The sequence below is a fragment of the Choloepus didactylus genome, chromosome 17 (assembly GCF_015220235.1).
Source record: "Choloepus didactylus isolate mChoDid1 chromosome 17, mChoDid1.pri, whole genome shotgun sequence".
Classification (NCBI taxonomy): domain Eukaryota; kingdom Metazoa; phylum Chordata; class Mammalia; order Pilosa; family Megalonychidae; genus Choloepus; species Choloepus didactylus.
In genome coordinates this window covers 29,183,055-29,204,866 of record NC_051323.1, presented here as the reverse complement: position 1 = coordinate 29,204,866, position 21,812 = coordinate 29,183,055, and the positions used below count along the sequence as shown (strand labels likewise).

At 37.6% G+C, this 21,812-nt stretch overlaps 1 protein-coding gene across 6 annotated transcripts in view; it reads left to right on the top strand.

Annotated features, from left to right (window-relative positions):
• EHBP1 (EH domain binding protein 1) overlaps positions 1-21,812 on the top strand; it is an 870,491-nt gene that overhangs the window by 512,042 nt on the left and 336,637 nt on the right. For all 6 annotated transcript variants that reach the window (XM_037807056.1, XM_037807055.1, XM_037807058.1 and 3 more), the window contains one exon: positions 16,784-16,841. In XM_037807056.1, the coding sequence (XP_037662984.1) occupies positions 16,784-16,841 (58 nt within the window). The remainder of the gene's footprint in view (positions 1-16,783; positions 16,842-21,812) is intronic.

Sequence of the window (21,812 nt, the reverse complement as noted above, 5' to 3'; positions counted from 1 at the left end):
AAAAATGAAGAAGAGTTTAAAATATTTTCAGACAAACAGACACTGAGAGAGTCTGTGAACAGAATACCTGCTGTACAAGAAATACTAAAGGGAGCACTACAGACAGATAGGAAAAGATAAGAGAGAAAGGTTTAGAGAAGAGAGTAGAAATGAAGATTGTCAATAAGTATTCTGGTTTGCTAGAGCTGCCATTATGCAAAATACCAGAAATGGATTGGTTTTATGAAGGTGATTTATTGTGTCACAAATTTACAGTTATGAGGCCATGAAAGTGTTCATATTAAGGGATCAACAAGAGGATACCTTCACTGAAGAACAGCCAGTGGTGTCTGGAACACCTCTATCAGCTGGGAAGGCATGTGGCTGGCGTCTGCTGGTCCTTTGCTCCTGGGTTGTGTTTTAAAATGGCTTTCTCCAAAATGTCTCTGGGCTTCTGTCTTCTCTCCTCTCTCTCAGCTCTTGTGTGTCCTTGCTTCTTTCTCCCAGGGTGTTTCTCTCTAAGCATCTGGGGTTCCTCTGTTTGCTTCTCTGAAGCAAACTGTGGGCTTCATCTCTTAGCTTAGCATCTCCAAACATCCTTCTTTCTACATCTCCAACATCTCCAAGCTCTCATACAAATACTGTATGGTCTCACTAATAGGAGCTAACATTAATGAGTGAACTTTGAGAGTTAAAGTTGAGAACAGAGGTTATAGGAGATTGGGCATTTGATGCTGAAGGAACATAGAAGGTTTAACAGGATTGATTGTATAGGTCCAGAAATGGATAACACACTACTGTGTGCTGGTAGCACAATATTGTAAGTACTTTGAATAAAAATGAGTGTGAATACAGTTGAAAGAGGAAGGCTAGGGGCATGCAAGGCACCAGAAGGAAAGAGAGAAGATAAAGGCTGGGATTGTATAACTTAGTGAAACCTAGAGTGGTTAACGAAGGTGATTAAATGTACAAATATAAGAATGTTTTTACATGAGGGAAACAAATGAATGTCGGCATTACAAGGTGTTGAAAATTGGATGGTATAGGGGAAATCAGCGTAAACTAGTCTATAGTTAACAGTCACATTGTAATATGCGTCTATTAATTGTAACAAAGGCAATATACCAAAGCTAAATTTCTATAAAAGGGAGATATAAGGGATATAAAGGTATGGGTTTCTTGGTGGTGGTGTTGTCTGACTTTTTCATTTTACTTATTTATTTATTTATCTATCTATTTGTTTATTTATTTATTTATTTTCCTCCTCTCCTTTCTTCATGGAGGAAATGGAAATGTCTTCATATAAATTGTGGTAGTGAATTCATAATTGTTTGATTATACTGGGAATCATTGATTGTTTACTTCGTATGGATAGTATGGTGCATGAATAAAACTGTTTAAAAAATAAAGACGGATGCAAGAGCTGGAGCAAATGTGAAGAGACAGATGTACCTATTCACTGTTGGTGGGGAAGTAGAATGGTGCAGCCCATCTGGAGGGCAATGAGCTGTGGTTCCATAGGAATTCAAGTATGGGGTTGCCATATGACCCTGCAACTCTGTTATTGGGTATATACTTGGAAGAAATGAGAGCAGAGACAGGAATGGACATTTGCACACTGGTGTTCATGATGGCAGTATTCACTTTTTGCAATGTGAGGTGGCCTAAGGGTACATCGACTGACAAACTGAATGGTGTACTGTGGTGTATACATACAATGGAATATTGAGGGGCAGCAAGAACAAATGAAGTTGTGAATATGCAGCTAGGTGAATGGACCATGAGACAGTATATTGAGTGAAATAAGCCAAAAACAAAAAGATAAACATTATAATGCCTCACCGATATGCAAACTCTAATATGCAAACTCTGAGAATTGAATCTGAGAGCATAGGTTATCAGGGGAAGGCTTACTGTAAAGGCTCCTAGATTGTAAACTCTTATAGTAGTCACATCTATTCATGAGTTGTAGCAATTATTTCTAAATTCTGAAATGCTGAGCTGTTTGTGTATAACCTGGTTGGTCCTTGGAACTTCAGGTATCTGGTGACGCCTGTGACTCAGAGCCAGAGTTTGGCAGCTATGAATGTCAGTATTACCCCATATAACAACTTAAGAAGCAGAGATGAGAGTTCAATTAGAGATATGAATGAAATGGACTTGGTTAGGATTCAGGTAAATCAGACTAAAGGGTAAAGATGATATTGACTGTATTTTAAAACTTCAACTTCTGTTTCAGATCAAAGAAAGAGATGTTTATTGATGTAAAATCTATATTTTCTTTAGCACACTATATAATTTAACTTGTATAGTCAGTTGATTCAAACACTATGATTACATGGAACCTTGAATAGGGAGTGAGATCTGATTGGTTTGTACAGGTTGGTATGAAGCCCTGATATATACCAGAGTAATTTGGGCAGAGAATAAAAAGCTCCCTTCAGGGGTTGGAGAAAAATGTGGAAATATTAAACTTCTTCACCTGGGGAATTCCTGATATTCTCGCAAACATTGGGGATCACTAGTTTAGTAGGCCAAGCCCTCAATCTTGGGGCTTGCCCTTATGAAACTTGTTACTGCAAAGGAGAGGCTAAGCCTACTTACAATTGTGCGTAAGAGTCACCCCCAAAGAACCTCTTTTGTTGCTCAGATGGCCTCTCTCTCTAAGCCAACTCGGCAGGTTGACTTCCCCTACATGGGACATGACTCCCAGGGGTGTAAATATCCCTGGCAACCTGGGACATGACTCCCAGGGATGAGCCTAGACCTGGCATTGTAAGATTGAGAATGCCTTCTTGACCAAAAAGGGGAAGAGAAATGAAGCAAAATAAAGTTTCAGTGGTTGAGAGATTTCAAATGGAGTCAAGAGGTCATTCTAGAGGTTATTCTTATGCATTATATAGATATCCCTTTTTAGTTTTTAGTTTATTAGAATAGCTAGAAGGAAATACCTGAAACTATTGAACTGCAATCCAGTATCTTTGATTCTTGGAGATGGTCGTATAACTATATATAGCATATATGGTGTGACCCTGTGATTGTGAAAACCTTGTGGCTTACCCTCCCTTCACCCAATGTATGGACACATGAGTAGAAAAATGGTGACAACAAATAAATGAATAATAGGGGGTTGTGGGATGTTTTGGGTGTTATTTTTTACTTTTATTTTTATTTTTATTTTTTTTGAGTAATGAAAATGTTTGAAAATTGAGGTGATGAACACACAACTATATGATGATAATGTGAACAATTGATTGTACACTTTGGATGATTGTATGGTATGTGCATATATCTCAATAAAATTACATTAAAATGGGGGAAAAAGCGAGTTAAGAAGTAGTATATTGAGTATGATTCCATTTATATAAAGTTTGAAAACAGCCAAAAATAAACAATATATATATATGTATATAGGTATATGTACCTGGTGGCTAGAGTGACAAAGGAAAGAAAGGAATGATTATCACAAAACTCAGAATAGTGGTTTCCTCTGGGGCAGTGAGTAAAGGGGATGCTATTGAAGATGGGCACACCAGGGGGTTTTAAGGTACTGGCAATATTCTAATTCTTTATATGGGGTCATTTTTTTTTATTTTTTAACTATACTTATATGTTTTATTATACACATACATATATGACATTTCAAAGTAAAAACTTAAAGAATGAACTTCAACTACTATATATTTATGTGAATAAATCTTAATCCAACAACAAGAAGATGTGGATGATAAAGGAACACAGTGTGGTGGGGGATAGATAGAAATAATAACAAATAGTTGTAACAGAGGCATATAAAATATTAAAATTGAGGTGGGCCCTAGAGTATTACTATGAACGTGATAAAGGGAGCAATTAACTGCCTGAGGTTTGGGATAATGGGGGTTGAGGTGGGGTGGTGTCAAATGGGAAATGGTCAGAATTTCACAGAGGAAGTGATGAATTAAGATTTATAAGGTAGAAAAGAAGAGGGAAGGGTATTTTCAAAAGGTTATAATATGCAAAGATGTGGATAAATTGAAAGAATATGAGTTCAGGGATTGGTTGGAGAGCAAGATGCCAGTAAGGTATTTGCAGGTTATACAGATGGAAAGGTAGATCAAAGTCAGGCGATAAAAAGCCTTCAAAGCCAGGCTGAGGAACGTGGATTTATCTTGCATGCCAAGGGTTACAGGGTCAAATGCATAAAGGTTCTAGATAGATGCCTTAAGAGTGAAGCTGGTCACGTGTGAAGTAGTTGGTGGTGTTGGGGCTCTGGTAATCTAGAGAGCACAGGCTTTGTTTAAAGATATTTAAATTAAAAATATTCTTTAAAGTTCAAAGTCAAACTTAGATAAAAAGGAATAATCTTGAGGCCAAATAAACCTGACTTCAGGTTATAGTCAACTTGCAAGTGTCAGTTTGTAGTACCTTCAGTGTAAGGACCCAGCATAGGAAAATAAACAAGGAAATGATATAAGAATTTATAGCATTCCTACAAAAGTACTGTAGAAATATAATTAGAATTGAGTTCAGGCTGAGGATGTGGAGATGAGAACATAAGTGAAGTTAGTGTAGTTATCTAGGTAAAATATTGAAGACTTGAACTGAAATACCAGTCTTGGGGGTAGAGAGGGGATAGATTCAGAAAACACTTAGGAGTAAATTTATAGGGCTTGGTAATTGGATATGGGCATTGAGAGACAGTAATAATTCAAGGATGAATCAGGGGTCTCTATGGACAGATGGGTAGTTAGTTGCATAATGGGGAAGACAGGAAATACAGGAAGAGAAGGAGGAGAAGTAGAGTACATGAAAGATAGATTTTGTTTTAAGCATGTTGATTTGAAGTGCTAACAGAACGTTGTTTGCTAGATGGAGACAACCCATAAGCAGTTGGATATTTGGGTTTGAAGCTCAGGAAGGATGTTTTGGCTATAGATGTAGACGTTAGAGTGCCATCAGGACATAGATGACAATAAACCAGAGGCAATAGGGCAGCATTCTTGAGGGAAAAACAAGATCTGGATGATATTCTGAGGAACAAAATAAAGGTCAACCAGTGGAAAAGGATGCAGCCATGGAGACTGAGAGGAACCACCAGAGAGGAGAAAACCATGAGAAAGTAGTATCACCCAAATCAAGGGAAGTGATTGTTTCAAACACGCATATTCTATAGGAGGGGACAATGGGAGGATTAAAAAATGTCATTGATTTTAGCAGTTAGAAGCAGTTTCAATGGAGTAGGTATTTGATTACACCAGATAGAATAAGAGTTGAAGAAGTAGAGATAGAACAGTATACGTTCCTTTTCTCCCTCTCTCTTCCTTTCTGTCTTAAAAACCACACAGCAGTACAACAGATGAGAAAATTACAAGTCTCAGCAAACTGCCAATACTTTCAAACAAGGTAGTGTATACTTGTTGGCTATTCAGTTCCTCTCCAGTTAAGCTGCCATCATTGATTATGCCCTCCTCCCAACTTCATCTACCCTGTTGACTTCATGCTGCCCATCCTCACTGTCATTTGTCTTGCTCTACTACTCTGTGTTGGACAGATTCTTTTCATCTTCAGGTTTTGTATGTCTGCTTGTTTCTGCATTGGGATATTCTTAGATGAAAGCTCTGCTATTTTGTAGAAACTGGCTTTCATTTTACCTGTATTTTGGCCCTTCTGCATCTGGCCACAGATCCCAATATCTCTGGGAAGAACTCAGCAAAGCAGCCTCTGGTTTTACTTTACAAAAGTTGTCTTTAAATCCTGGCTCTCAGTGGGAACTAGGGTCAGTTTTGGATTGAGAACCATCATTTTTCTATTTAACCCTGTTGGTTAACATCACAATCAGATACATTGTGCATTTGTTCAGACGACTTCTTAGTTAAGTAGTTTTATTATTGGAAGCTTTAATTTTTCCTCAGGTTCTACCATCTAAAATGAACAAACATTAACATTTTATCATAGTTATATTGCTTCTTGTATCCTACCCCTTTCCTCATTTAGCTGGGACTGACACATGGTAAACTGTTAGACTTTGTATACCTAAAAATGTTTCTTAAATTGTAGTTTAGCCAGGTATAAAACTCTAAGGTAACAGCTATTTACCCTTAGTACTTGGAGGTCATTGGTTTCATTGTCTTGGGCTCCATTGTTCTAATGAGAAGTCTGTTGTCAGTGTAATTATTCCTTTGTGGGTAACCTCTCTTTCATGATTTTTCTCTTTATCCTGTTATTTTGTAGTTTCACTGCATTGTACGTAGATGTGGATTTGTTTTTGTTTATTTATCCTATTCATTCCTTGATGTGTACTTTCTTTTTTTTTTTTTTTTTTAATTCAGTTTTATTGAAATATATTCACAAACCATACAGTCATCCATGGTATACAATCAACTGTTCACAGTATGATCATATAGTTATGCGTTCATCACCACAATCTATTTCTGAACATTTTCCTTACATCAGAATCAGAATAAGAATAAAAAATAAAAGTGAAAAGAGAATACCCAAACCATCCCCCCATCCCACCCTATTTGTCATTTAGTTTTTACTCCCATTTTTCTACTGATTTTTTTTTCTATCAAAAAATTAAAAACAAACAGGCTAACAACAACCAAAAAAACCCCACAACATTTCAAACAAAGCAATGGATTAAGGAAAACAAATAACCTAAAATAACTACTTTGCTTCCAATATGTTCCTACCATACCCCAAGAAAATTAATAAACCATGTCCAGAGGAGTAAGAAAAACAAATAATCTAAAATAACTACATTGCTTCCAACATGTTCCTACCATACCCCAAGAAAATTAACAACCCCTAAGAAAAGAAAGGAATAAGAGAAAAAAAAAACCTAAAATAACTCTATTGCTTCCAACATGATCTTACTATATCCAAGAAAGTTTACAAACTATAATCATTCCTGAGCATTCCCATAACATTGAGATTACCCTCCATAGTTTATCTGTTCTTATTAGATTATCATTCCCCCTCCACTAATTGGTATCTCTAGGTCCCCTACATTCTACAGTATAAAACATTGTACATTTTTCACAGAATTCACATTAGTGGTAACATACAATATCTCTCTTTTTGTGCCTGGCTTATTTTGCTCAGCATTATGTCTTTTTTTTTTTTTTTTAATCTTCATTTTATTGAGATATATACCACGCAGTCATACAAAACAAATCGTACTTTCGATTGTTCACAGTACCATTACATAGTTGTACATTCATCACCCAAATCAATCCCTGACACCTTCATTAGCACACATACAAAAATAACAAGAATAATAATTAGAGTGAAAAAGAGCAATTGAAGTAAAAAAGAACACTGGGTACCTTTGTCTGTTTGTTTCCTTCCCCTATTTTTCTACTCATCCATCCATAAACTAGACAAAGTGGAGTGTGGTCCTTATGGCTTTCCCAATCCCCTTGTCACCCCTCATAAGCTACATTTTTATACAACTGTCTTCGAGATTCATGGGTTCTGGGTTGCAGTTTGATAGTTTCAGGTATCCACCACCAGCTACCCCAATTCTTTAGAACCTAAAAAGGGTTGTCTAAAGTGTGCGTAAGAGTGCCCACCAGAGTGACCTCTCGGCTCCTTTTGGATTCTCTCTGCCACTGAAGCTTATTTCATTTCCTTTCACATCCCCCTTTTGGTCAAGAAGATGTTCTCCGTCCCACGATGCCAGGTCTACATTCCTCCCCGGGAGTCGTATTCCACGTTGCCAGGGAGATTCACTCCCCTGGGTGTCTGATCCCACGTAGAGGGGAGGGCAGTGATTTCACCTTTCAAGTTGGCTTAGCTAGAGAGACAGGGCCACATCTGAGCAACAAAGAGGCATTCGGGAGGAGGCTCTTAGGCACAACCATAGGGAGGCCTAGCCTCTCCTTTGCAGCAACTGTCTTCCCAAGGGTAAAACCTGTGGTAGAGGGCTCAACCCATCAAACCACCAGTCCCCTATGTCTGTGGTCATGTTAGCAACCATGGAGGTGGGGTAGGCGAATACCCCTGCATTCTCCACAGGCTCCTCAAGGGGGCACTGCATCTTTTTTTTTTTCCTTGTTTTTTTTTTTTTTTTAACTTTCCCTTCTTTTTTAAATCAACTGTATGAAAAAAAAGTTAAAAAGAAAACAAACATACAATAAAAGAACATTTTAAAGAGATCATAACAAGGGAGTAAGAAAAAGACAACTAACCTAAGATAACTGCTTAACTTCCAACATGTTCCTACTTTACCCCAAGAAAGTTACCTAATATAGCAACATTTCTGTGAACTTGCTCCTACTATATCCATCAGAAATTAACAGACCATAGTCATTCCTGGGCATCCCCAGAACGTTAAATAGCTTATCTGTTCTTCTTGGATTATTGTTCCCCCTTCCTTAATTGCTCTCTATTGCTAGTTCCCCTACATTCTACATTATAAACCATTTGTTTTACATTTTTCAAAATTCACATTAGTGGTAGCATATAATATTTCTCTTTTTGTGCCTGGCTTATTTCGCTTAGCATTATGTCTTCAAGGTTCATCCATGTTGTCATATGTTTCACGACATCGTTCCTTCTTACTGCTGTGTAGTATTCCATCGTGTGTATATACCACATTTTATTTATCCACTCATCTGTTGAAGGACATTTGGGTTGTTTCCATCTTTTGGCAATTGTGAATAATGCTGCTATGAACATTGGCGTGCAGATATCTGTTCGTGTCACTGCTTTCCGATCTTCCGGGTATATACCGAGAAGTGCAATCGCTGGGTCGAATGGTAACTCTATATCTAGTTTTCTAAGGAACTGCCAGACTGACTTCCAGAGTGGCTGAACCATTATACAGTCCCACCAACAGTAAATAAGAGTTCCAATTTCTCCACATCCCCTCCAGCATTTGTAGTTTCCTGTTTGTTTAATGGCAGCCATTCTAACCGGTGTTAGATGGTATCTCATTGTGGTCTTAATTTGCATCTCTCTAATAGCTAGTGAAGCTGAACATTTTTTCATGTGTTTCTTGGCCATTTGTATTTCCTCTTCAGAGAACTGTCTTTTCATATCTTTTGCCCATTTTATAATTGGGCCGACTGTACTATTGTCATTGAGTTGTAGGATTTCTTTATATATGCAAGATATCAGTCTTTTGTCAGATACATGGTTTCCAAAAATTTTTTCCCATTGAGTTGGCTGCCTCTTTACCTTTTTGAGAAATTCCTTTGAGGTGCAGAAACTTCTAAGCTTGAGGAGTTCCCATTTATCTATTTTCTCTTTTGTTGCTTGTGCTTTGGGTGTAAAGTCTAGGAAGTGGCCGCCTAATACAAGGTCTTGAAGATGTTTTCCTACATTATCTTCTAGGAGTTTTATGGTACTTTCTTTTATATTGAGATCTTTGGTCCATTTTGAGTTAATTTTTGTGTAGGGGGTGAGGTAGGGGTCCTCTTTCATTCTTTTGGATATGGATATCCAACTCTCCCAGCCCCATTTGTTGAAAAGACCATTATGGCTCAGTTCGGTGACTTTGGGGGCCTTATCAAAGATCAGTCGGCCATAGATCTGAGGGTCTATCTCCGAATTCTCAATTCGATTCCATTGATCTATATGTCTATCTTTGTGCCAGTACCATGCTGTTTTGGCAACTGTGGCTTTATAATAAGCTTCAAAGTCAGGGAGTGTAAGTCCTCCCACTTCGTTTTTCTTTTTTAGAGTGTCTTTAGCAATTCGAGGCATCTTCCCTTTCCAAATAAATTTGATAACTAGCTTTTCCAAGTCTGCAAAGTAGGTTGTTGGAATTTTGATTGGGATTGCATTGAATCTGTAGATGAGTTTGGGTAGGATTGACATCTTAATGACATTTAGTCTTCCTATCCATGAACATGGAATATTTTTCCATCTTTTAAGGTCCCCTTCTATTTCTTTTAGTAGAGTTATGTAGTTTTCTTTGTATAGGTCTTTTACATCTTTGGTTAAGTTTATTCCTAGGTACTTGATTTTTTTAGTTGCTATTGAAAATGGTATCTTTTTCTTGAGTGTCTCTTCAGTTTGTTCATTTCTAGCATATAGAAACATTACTGACTTATGTGCATTAACCTTGTATCCCGCTACTTTGCTAAATTTGTTTATTAGCTCTAGTAGCTGTATCGTCGATTTCTCAGGGTTTTCTAGATATAAGATCATATCATCTGCAAACAATGACAGTTTTACTTCTTCTTTTCCAATTTGGATGCCTTTTATTTCTTTGTCTTGCCGGATTGCCCTGGCTAGCACTTCCAGCACAATGTTGAATAACAGTGGTGACAGCGGGCATCCTTGTCTTGTTCCTGATCTTAGAGGGAAGGCTTTCAGTCTCTCTCCACTGACTACTATGCTGGCTGTGGGTTTTTCATATATGCTCTTTATCATGTTGAGGAAGTTTCCTTCAATTCCTACTTTTTGAAGTGTTTTTATCAAAAAGGGATGTTGGATTTTGTCAAATGCTTTTTCAGCATCTATTGAGATGATCAATTGATTTTTCCCTTTTGACTTGTTAATGTGTTGTAATACATTAATTGATTTTCTTATGTTGAACCATCCTTGCATGCCTGGAATAAACCCCAGTTGGTCATGGTGTATGATTTTTTTAATGTGTCTTTGGATTCGATTTGCAAGTATTTTGTTGAGGATTTTTGCATCTATATTCATTAGGGAGATTGGCCGGTAGTTTTCCTTTTTTGTAACATCTTTGCCTGGTTTTGGTATTAGATTGATGTTAGCTTCATAAAATGAGTTAGGTGGTGTTCCATTTTCTTCAGTGTTTTGAAAGAGTTTGAGTAAGATTGGTGTGAGTTCTTCCTGGAAAGTTTGGTAGAATTCCCCTGTGAAGCCATCTGGCCCTGGGCATTTATTTGTGGGAAGATTTTTGATGACTGATTGGATCTCTTTGCTTGTGATGGGTTGATTGAGGTCTTCTATTTCTTCTCTGGTCAGTCTAGGTTGTTCATATGTTTCCAGGAAATTGTCCATTTCCTCTACATTATCCTGTTTCTTGCCATACAGTTGTTCATAGTATCCTCTTATAATTTTTTTAATTTCTTCAGGATCTGCAGTTATGTCACCTTTTTCATTCATTATTTTGTTTATATGGGTCTTCTCTCTTTTTGATTTTGTCAGTCTAGCTAGGGGCTTGTCAATCTTGTTGATCTTCTCAAAGAACCAACTTTTGGTGCTATTTATCCTCTCTATTGTTTTTTTGTTCTCTATGTCATTTATTTCTGCTTTAATCCTTGTTATTTCTTTTCTTCTACTTGGTTTAGGATTGGTTTGCTGTTCATTTTCTAGCTTCTTGAGTTGATCCATTAGTTCTTTGATTTTGGCTCTTTCTTCCTTTTTAATATATGCGTTTAGTGCTATAAATTTCCCCCTTAGCACTGCTTTTGGTGCATCTCATAGGTTTTGGTATGTTGTGTTCTCATTTTCATTCGTCTCTATATATTTAGCAATTTCTCTTGCTATTTCTTCGTTAACCCACTGATTGTTTAGGAGTGTGTTGTTTAACCTCCAGGTATTTGTGAATTTTCTAAGTCTCTGATGGTTATTGACTTCTAATTGTATTCCATTGTGGTCAGAGAATGTGCTTTGAATAATTTCAATCTTTTTAAATTTATTGAGGCTTGTTTTATGTCCCAGCATATGATCTATTCTGGAGAAAGTTCCGTGAGCACTAGAAAAGTATGTGTATCCTAGTGATTTGGGATGTAATGTCCTGTATATGTCTGTTAAATCTAATTCATTTATCAGATTGTTTAGGTTTTCAATTTCCTTATCGGTCTTCTGTCTGGTTGATCTATCTGTAGGAGAGAGTGATGTGTTGAAGTCTCCCACAATTATTGTGGAAACATCAATTGCTTCCTTTAGTTTTGCCGGTGTTTCTCTCATGTATTTTGTGGCACCTTGATTGGGTGCATAGACATTTACGATTGTTATTTCTTCTTGCTGAATTGCCCCTTTTATTAGTACGTAGTGGCCTTCTTTGTCTCTGAAAACATCCCTGCATTTGAAGTCTATTTTATCTGAGATTAATATTGCTACACCTGCTTTCTTTTGGCTGTAGCTTGCATGAAATATTTTTTTCCATCCTTTCACTTTCAGTTTCTTTGTGTCCCTGTGTCTAAGATGAGTCTCTTGTATGCAACATATTGATGGTTCATTTTTTTGATCCATTCTGCGAATCTATATCTTTTAATTGGGGAGTTTAATCCATTTACATTCAACGTTATAACCGTGAAGGCATTTCTTGAATAAGCCATCTTATCCTTTGGTTTATGTTTGTCATATTTTTCCCCTCTGTTTATTAATATCCTTTATCGTACCCATACCGAATCTCTTTAGTACTGAACCTTTCTCCAAGTCTCTCTGTCCTTTCTTTGTTTCTCTGTCTGTAGGGCTCCCTTGAGTATCTCCAGTAGGGCAGGTCTCTTGTTAGCAAATTCTCTCAGCATTTGTTTGTCTGTGAAAAATTTAAGCTCTCCCTCAAATTTGAAGGAGAGCTTTGCTGGATAAAGTATTCTTGGCTGGAAATTTTTCTCACTCAGAATTTTAAATATATCGTGCCACTGCCTTCTTGCCTCCATGGTGGCTGCTGAGTAGTCACTACTTAGTCTTATGCTGTTTCCTTTGTATGTGGTGAATTGCTTTTCTCTTGCTGCTTTCAGAACTTGCTCCTTCTCTTCTGTGTTTGACAGTGTGATCAGTATATGTCTCGGAGTGGGTTTATTTGGATTTATTCTATTTGGAGTTTGCTGAGCATTTATGATTTGTGTATTTATGTTGTTTAGAAGATTTGGGAAGTTTTCCCCAACATTTTCTTTGAATACTCTTCCTAGACCTTTACCCTTTTCTTCCCCTTCTGGGACACCAATGAGTCTTATATTTGGACATTTCATATTATCTATCATATCCCTGAGGTCCATTTCGATTTTTTCAATTTTTTTCCCCATTCTTTCTTTTATGCTTTCATTTTCCATTCTGTCATCTTCGAGGTCACTGATTCGTTGTTCAACTTCCTCTAGTCTTGTACTATGAGTGTCCAGAATCTTTTTAATTTGGTCAACAGTTTCTTTAATTTCCATAAGATCATCCATTTTTTTATTTAGTCTTGCAATGTCTTCTTTATGCTCTTCTAGGGTCTTCTTGATTTCCTTTATCTCCCGTACTATGGTCTCATTGTTTATCTTTAGTTCTTTGAGTAGCTGCTCTAGGTGCTGTGTGTCTTCTGGTCTTTTGATTTGGGTCCTTGGGCTTGGGTTATCCATATCGTCTGGTTTTTTCATATGCTTTATAATTTTCTGTTGTTTTTGGCCTCGTGGCATTTGCTGAACTTGATAGGGTTCTTTTAGGGTTTGTAGACCAATTGAAGTCCTTATCTCTAATTTATCAGATCTACAGCTTCGTGGAGTACACTTTCTCTAACTAACCAGCAGGTGGCGTCCACGAGCCACCTGTTCTCCACAAGCCAGTTCTCCCCTGCTTAGCCTTTTTTGTGAGTGGGGGAGTGAGTCTTGTGGGGTCCAATTGGTGTACCAAGCTTGCGTGTGTAGTTGGTGTTGCCTGCCCTGTATATGGGGCGTGTTTCTGGGCAGTCAGGGGGGGGGGTGGCTCTAACAATCAAATCTCCCTGGTGATCCTAGAGTTTTAAAGCTGCTGCAATAGTCTAATCCTTCAGTTCAGTCCTGCCACAGTTTGTCTCTGCCACTGACCCACAAGTCCTTGGTATTGGCGTATGGCTCCTGAGCCTTGCAAGTGGGCCCCTCTTCCAGGCCGTGCACCCCGGGTCCTCTGTTGAGGGATGACTGTGCTATGTCACAGGTGAGTGCCGTCCCCCCAGGGCAGTTCTGGGCTGCTGGGCTGTGTAGGGAGGCTCCCAGTCTGCTGAAATGATGGCTGAATGGGGCTTTGTTAATTCACACTGCTCTACCTTCCCAACTCTGGGACAATCAGCTGAGGTTGCAGGGAAGGCTAATGTCCACGCCCAGTTTTGTGGTGTGTGCCTGTTATTTGAAGCACTTCCGTCACACTGGGTTGTCTGGGGCAGTTCTAGGCTATGGGGCTGGCCATGGGCAGGAGTGTTTCCTGTCCACCAGGATGATGGCTGTGAGCGGACACCCCCCTTTTCTTGGGAAGTTGTGGTGTTTAGTGAATTTTCTCAGCCACTGGATTATTGCGTTTTGTCTCAGAGCTCTCCTAGTTCTGCTCTTGACTTGACCTGCCCAAATAGCAAGTCTTTGAAGCTTTCTGTATTGGGCTTCTTAGGGTAATTGTTTTAGAAAAAGAAAAAAGGATTAAAACAAAACAAAACAAAACAAAACAAATAAAAAAAAAAAAAACGGGCCCTCCTCAGAGATCTAATGGGTTATTGAAATGCTAAGAGACAAAGCAACCAGGGCCATTAAGGAAAGGTCCACAGGGCAGAGAGATCAGCTTTTCTTCGGGATTTGCATATGCGCCTTAGGGCCCTTCCCCTTTCTATGTTCACCAGAACTCCAAAAATCCTCCGCTTTTATTTTGGAGTTTTTCGTGTTGTTTTTTTTCTATGCCTGTCTCCTCTCTGCTGGGCTGGCTGCTTTCAGATTCTCTGGTGTCTGGTCTCAGTCTATCTATGGTTGGAGTTTGAATCAGTAGAATGAGTTTCCCATAAGGGCTGCCACTGCAGTTCTCCCTTCTCCTTCCCGGAGCTGACAGCCCCTCCTCCCCCGGGACTGAGCCTGGCAGGGAGGGGCGCGGGTCCCCTGGCCGCAAAAACTTACAGATTTCGCTGATCTCAGCAGTTCCACGTTTTCATGAGTGTTGTATGAAGTATGCCCAAAGTCAGATTGCTCTGTGGTGTCCAGTCCACGCAGTTCCTGGCTTTCTACCTACTTTCCTGGAGGAGTAACTAAAACATACAGCTCACCAGTCTGCCATCTTGCCCCGCCTCCCTCGATGTGTACTTTCTAAGGACTCCTGCCTTTCTTTAAATCTGGAAAATTCTTAGCCTTATCTCCCCAGTATTGCCTCTACCATATCATTTCTACTGTTCTCAACTTCTGGAATTCCTATTAAGGATATATTGGAACATCTCAATCTATCATCTATGTCTTTTTCTTTCTTTTAAAATGTTACTTTGTGCTACATTCTTGGTCAGTTCCTCAGTAATAATTTTCATTAAATGGCTCTCTCAGTATAGGTTCATAGGTAGATCAGTTGGTAGGGAGTTTAAGGTTGGTGACCTTTTATGTACACATATGTGTATATAAGTATATATTTAATAAAATGAAATAGAAGGAATGGTTATCTATGCATAGTGAGGGATTCCAGGGTAAAATGAAGGTGCCCAGAGATAGCCAAACTGCATAGTTTGAAAGTCACTTCTGACACTGCAAGTCCAGGTGGTTCCCCAAACCAACCTCAGTTTTGATAATTCACTGGACCCACAGAACTCAGACTCACAAGAACCCATTGAAAGCTATCATACTCAAGATTATCGTTTTTTACCAGGAAATGATATATATTAAAATCAGCCAAGGGAAGTGGGTTCCAGGACAGTTCCAAATGTAGAGCTACCAGTGTCCTCTCCTTGTGGAGTCAGGACACATTATTCTCCTGAAATTGATGTGTGAGAATACACATGGAGTACTGTCAACCAGGGAAGCGCACCCTGGTTGGAGGAAACTCTTTGGAGGCCAGAATTTTTATTGGGGCTTCATTATATAGGCATTGCCCGTGTGATTGATCTCAATCTCTAGGTCAAATGATACTGTATGACCCAAAGCTCCCTAGTCACCATCAGTCACATTGTTGGTTTTTTGGATGTGGCTAGCTGCACCCCAAGACTGTATGGGTGTGGTCAGTCTTTTGCCCTAAGTCACATTGTTAATGTCTGATTAGCCCAAGTCTAATGTAAAAGAGATTGCCTTCCAGTAGTTTAGGGTAAAAGCTAGGCCTCTTTGTATTTGGACAGATTCTTTACTACATAGAATGGAATATAGAAGGTGGTGAAGGTCACCATGAAGGAGCAGTAACACTGGTTAAGAATTCATTTCTTGGTTAAAACATCTTTTATCTCAGATTTTTTTAAATGAAAATTAAAGTAAAATAAATCATAATCATAATCTTGGTGTTTCCCCTAAACATACAAGACAACTTATTTATATTAACTGAAAGTATAAGTATTATTTTATTTCATTTTATGTTAGCAGAATGTAAAGAAAAGAAAAGAGGTCTGGGAGAAGACCTGTATTCTAGACTGTTCTGCCGGATTTTGAGAATGCATTTAACTACTCCAGTTTTTTAAGCTTATAAAATGTGTGCCTTGCCTGTTTTTTCAGTACTGTAGTGTTTTTATGAAGATAAATGATATGATTTATTATAAAAATGTTTTGAAAACTATAGACATTGTAAGTTGCAGAGATGCAAAAGTAGTGTAGCCATACCATTTAGGTTTAAATTATTTTCAAAATGTCATTTTTATAGTTATTTTCTCCAAATTAAAGGGATGTATTAGATATATAGTATTAATTTTTGGAGAAAGTATATAGAGAAGATATCTTTAAAATATCAGTTCTAAGTATTTTATTTTACTTGGTTCGTCCCAATGAATTACCTTGCTAAAGTATTTTTAGAAAAGCATGTTGATGAAAGTTATTTTAAATTAGATCACATCTATATTTGTTTACTATACTTAAATAATTTTGAGAGCTTTGTTGTAAGAGTAACTGCTCTATTTAATCTAAAGCAGATGACATATTTGTCCTTTTAAAGGCATTAAAACTAAATTTCATTGTTTTAAAATGACAAATTGGATTTGATTTTTTTCCCTGTTTGGCAGGCAACCAGATAAACTGGTGGTAGTTTGGACAAGAAGAAGCCGAAGGAAGTCTTCTAAGGTTAGTTTGTTTTCCAAATTTCTTAACCAAATATTGAATTCAACTTTTAGTTGAATTTTTATGCTTCTCTGGCTTCAGTGTATAGTATTTGAAATTATTACTATTTTGGATTATTTCTGATTAATCTAGTAAGAACATGTTGATGAGGTGCTTGTGACTACAATTCTTGAAATGGGGGCCAGATATCTGAGTTTTTTCTTGGATTTGGTAGTTTATTATTTAGGGTTCTTTAGGGAAACAGAACCAGCAAGAGATATCTGTAAATATAAGATTTTATAAAAGTGTCACGTGCAACTGTGGGGATGCATGAGTCCAAATTCCATAGGGCAGGATGCACGAGTCCAGATTCCTAGGACAGGCAGCAAACTGGTAACTCCGATGAAGGTGTTCGATGAACTCCTCAGGAGACGCTGGCTAGCCAAAGAAGAAGTGAAGGTCCTTTCTCTTTCTCCCTTAAAAGTCTTTAGCTGATTGGATTAAATCTACTGATTGAATTCCCTCATTGTGGAAGACACTCCCTTCCTTGATGTAATCAATCACAGGTGCAGTCAATTGACTGATGATTTAATAAACCAGCCTGCTGGTTTATTAACCAACCACAAATGCCCTTGCAGTAAGGTTAGGCCAGTGCTTGCTTGACCAGACACCTGGACACCACCTGGCCAAGTTGACACATGAACCTAACCATCACAGGTAGCCTTGACAAATATAATCATTATCTAACATCTCTGTGTTAGGGTGTCATGAAGTAATAATTAAATAAGTAATGCTTACAAAATTGTAGCTTGGATCAATTTATACAGATTCCAAGAGGACAAATTAGGAGTACATTTAAAGAATGGATGAGTTATTCCGACTCAATTGCTGGGTTATAGAAAAGCTGGTTTTCAGAAGTTTGTTGTTTTTTTTTTTTTTTTTTTCACTGTTAGCTTTGCTTGTGGGGAGTAGAGATGAATTTTTTAGATGTTCAATAGCAATTCTCAGATAGTTTAAAAATTCTGTTCTATAAATATATATTAGTATGTTTTTATAAGCATACAATAACCACAAGCATGTTTATTGGATGTTGGTTTTTTCCCCAAGTAGTCCTATTTGGAGAAAAATTTATTAATTTTAATTGAAATTAAATTTTTCTGAATTTTACTTACTGACTTAAAAATCTTTTTAATTTTTTATAGAGCTAAAATTTTTATACAGTGAAGTTCGTAGATATTAATTATATAATTCAATGAGTTTTCATAAAAGTACATGCATGTATAATCACCACCCCAATCAAGATATAGACTGAAGAGACAACATAATTGGAAAATGAGCAAATAGACATTTGTTCAAAGATATACAAATGGCCAGTAAGCACATACAAAGATACTCAACATCATTAATCATTACAGACATGCAAATCAAAGCCATAATGCGATATCACTTCATACCTGTTAGCACACCTATTATCAAAAAACAACCAAACAAAAAACCCTGGAAAGTTAAGTGTTGATAAGGTTGTGGAGAATTCAGGATTCTCGTGCATTGCTGGTGATGTGGAAAAAAGTTTGGTGATTCCTCAGAAAGTTAAACATAAAATTACTATATGACCTGGCAATTCTACTCCTATGAATATACCCCAAATAATTGAAAACAGGACCCAAATAGATACTTGTACGCCAGTATTCATAGTGGCATTATTCACAATAGCCAAAATATGGGAGCAACCCAGGTGTCCATTGACAGAAGATTGGATAAGTGAAATGTGGTGTGTGGTGTGTGTGTGTGTGTGTATGTATATGGAATATTATTCAGCCATAAAAAGGAATGAAGTTCTGATTCATGCTGCAACATGGATGAATCTTGAAAACATTATGCTAAGAGAAATAAGCCAGACACAAAAGAACAAATTAGTAAAAGTATACAAATAAGAAGAAGCCAAAGGAAGAGACACATAGGGTGAGGTGTGAGAGGGCCTGAAATGCAAGTTTTCATGTCCTGTCCATGTAGAGACAGAACGGATCACATTCCAGGTCAGAGGTGTATTTTATAAATCAAAGAGGCTCCCTCCAGCTTCCAGTGTCCCAGGTTTATATGGGGCTTCATTATGTAGGCTGAATGAAGGAATCAATGCCCACGTGGTTGAACTCCATCTCCTAGTGTGTCTCTCCTCCCAGAAGTCCAGAATTCAGGTGGCTGAAAGCTCCAACCACCTAATCACAGGTTGGTCTTTCTGCTGTGGCCAGCAGCCCACCCTAAGACTACAGGTATGGCTGGCCTTGCCCTGTTATCTGATTAGCATATGAACTATCAGTATGGAGGGCCCACCGTAAATAATGAAAGATACTTAGATCATGGAAAATTCCAAAGTTTTATGAGTTACCTCCCCAGGAGCCCAGACAAAGACGAGACCACTTTTTTGAAGACCAAATTCATTACTATATAATAAATAATACAAGTATATTTTATGATGTTGCAACATACTTGCATGTGTGTGTTTCTATGTCTATATTCTCTCTCTCTCTCTCTCTCTCTCTCTCTCTCTTTCTCCCCTTTTTTTCTGTAGGATATCATTTACTTGTATTTTCACTTAGGATTTTTGCCTATGTTCGTAAGTGAAATTGGTCTATAATTTTTTTTTTATACCTTTCTTATATTGTTTGGTATCAAGTTTATATGAGTGAATAACAGAAAACTCACCTATTGTGGACACTTCCAAGGATATACAGGTTACCTCCCTAGGAACTGTGGACAAAGGCCAGCCAAATTTCTATTATGCTACAGTGGTATTACCACCTTTACTTCCTTCTCCATGGTTGTGCCTTTACAATGTGCAACATGTCAAGAGGGTCCATTTGTAGAACTTTGCATAATGGTGGTGGTGTTGGCAACTCTAAGATGATTTTTATGTGACATTTTAAATGTATGACTGCTTTAGTTTTCTAGAGTGCTCCAAGCAAATAACATGAAATGGGTTGGCTTAAACAATGGGAATTTATTAGCTTACAGTTTTGAGGCCATGAAAATGTCCAAATCAAGACATCAACAAGGCAGTGCTTTCTTCCTGAAGACTGCCTACTGGCAGTCCTTGGCTCCTGTGGCACATGGCAAAGCACATGGTAGCAACTGTTGGGCTCTTCCTTTTCTTCTGGGTTTCATTGATCTCAGCATCTTGCTTCTGTGGCTTTCTCCCTCTCTTTCTGAATTTCATTCTGTTATAAAGGACTCCAGTAATAGGATTAAGACACATCCTGAAAGATGTGGGTCACACCTTAACTGAAGCAGCCTCATTGAAAGATCCTATTTATTATGGGTCACATCCACAGGAATGGATTAAATTTAAAATTTTCTAGGGTAATACAGCTTCAAACCATCACAATGGGTATATGCAGTTTTAAAAATTGAGAATTATTCCAAGTATATAACAATTGCAAAGTTTCAGTGAAGTATTTGATTCTGTAGGAATTAGAAATAAGTATTTGAGTGCTTACTCTGTGTTCAAGTACAAGTGAAGGTATAAATCTTTTGGATAAAGTATGAAATAATTTGGAAATGAGACATTTAATAAAGTCAGTACCTAGAATTGAGAAATGTAGCCTTTTTCCTAGATCTTCCTTTGTCAGATGCCTAGGAATCTGTGATGTGATTAAAAAAGTGAGGAAAAAAACTATATAAGGGGATCTGGATAATGTGACCTAATCCTTTCTACAATTATCTATACTAGCATGCTGGCAAATTATTAAATAACCTGTCTTCCATAACTTTACTACGGAGCTGAATAGCTGTGCATGTGTTTCTGTGCTTACTTATTTTTTAGGGAAATCTTTTGTTTATCCTGAATGAAAACTGATCAGGGTTCTCATGGTGCCAGTGTGTGTCAATATGATGTGCTTTTCCTATATCAGGCTCTTAAGAACTTAAATTACTGTTTCCATTGCTTTATACAATGAATTGTTTATTACCATAACTATTTATAGTTACCCTGTATTAGATTTGTCATTGTTTTTCTAGCTTCATATCCTTGAATTATTGTTTGAGCTAGAAATTATAATAAGCTCTTCAAAAATAGGAACATCATTTTTTTTCCTCATATTTGCCACTTTGTACAGCCCTGGTTTCCCCTCCAGTACAATTTACTGCTCTTCTGCTTTCTACTTAATATATAATAATTAGCCACGGATACTAAGTTGGCACTGACTGTGTTCATTGTCAGCTGCTTAATTGGACCGATTGATATTACTACAGTGTCTTAACTCAGCCAGATTGTGTAGTCTCCAAGAGGAATATCAGCAAGTCAGAGCTCTTAACTTGGTTGAACTTTGTTTGCTGGAGAGAGAGATATTGGATAGAATGGTAATAAAGTGGCATGGTATTAGCTACTTGGAAACTAGCAATCTTATGTCTCCTTTTATCTTATTTTTTAAAAATGATTTTAGTTTTTAAAGCAGATCATTTTTGTATGTTAAGCCAACTAATTCCCTGATCCACAACTGAGATTGAAAAAGATTATTTAGAGAACAACCATTCAGAATTCCTGAGGAAATTATCTGAAACCACCAACTCTGCCCAGTTGTTATGAGGTCTCCACATTCCCTACTTTTTTTCCCTCTCCTTTGATCTCCTTGTTATAAATGTTATATCCTTAGGGATAAAAGATTTTTTTCTCGAAAAAAATCGGGGATGGAGCTGGCCAGGTATAGGCTGGGTGAAGAACTCTGGCCTTAGAAAATATTAGTCTGGGTTCTTTTATTGATTTCCATTGTGGGCTCAGGCAAGCCCATTTTCTCTTTCCTTGCTTCAGTTTCCTCATCCAGGCGTTGACTAGATCTCCTAAGGATATCATCAGGTTTAAACTTCTTAGATGGTCATTTTTTTTCATGGAGAATTTCACAAATACTCAGTTTATCTTTTCTGCCATGGCTAATGGGAAAGGTTCAGTTACTACTTACTTTCTTCTTATGTTTCTCTTGAATGAGGAGGCTATAAGCATAT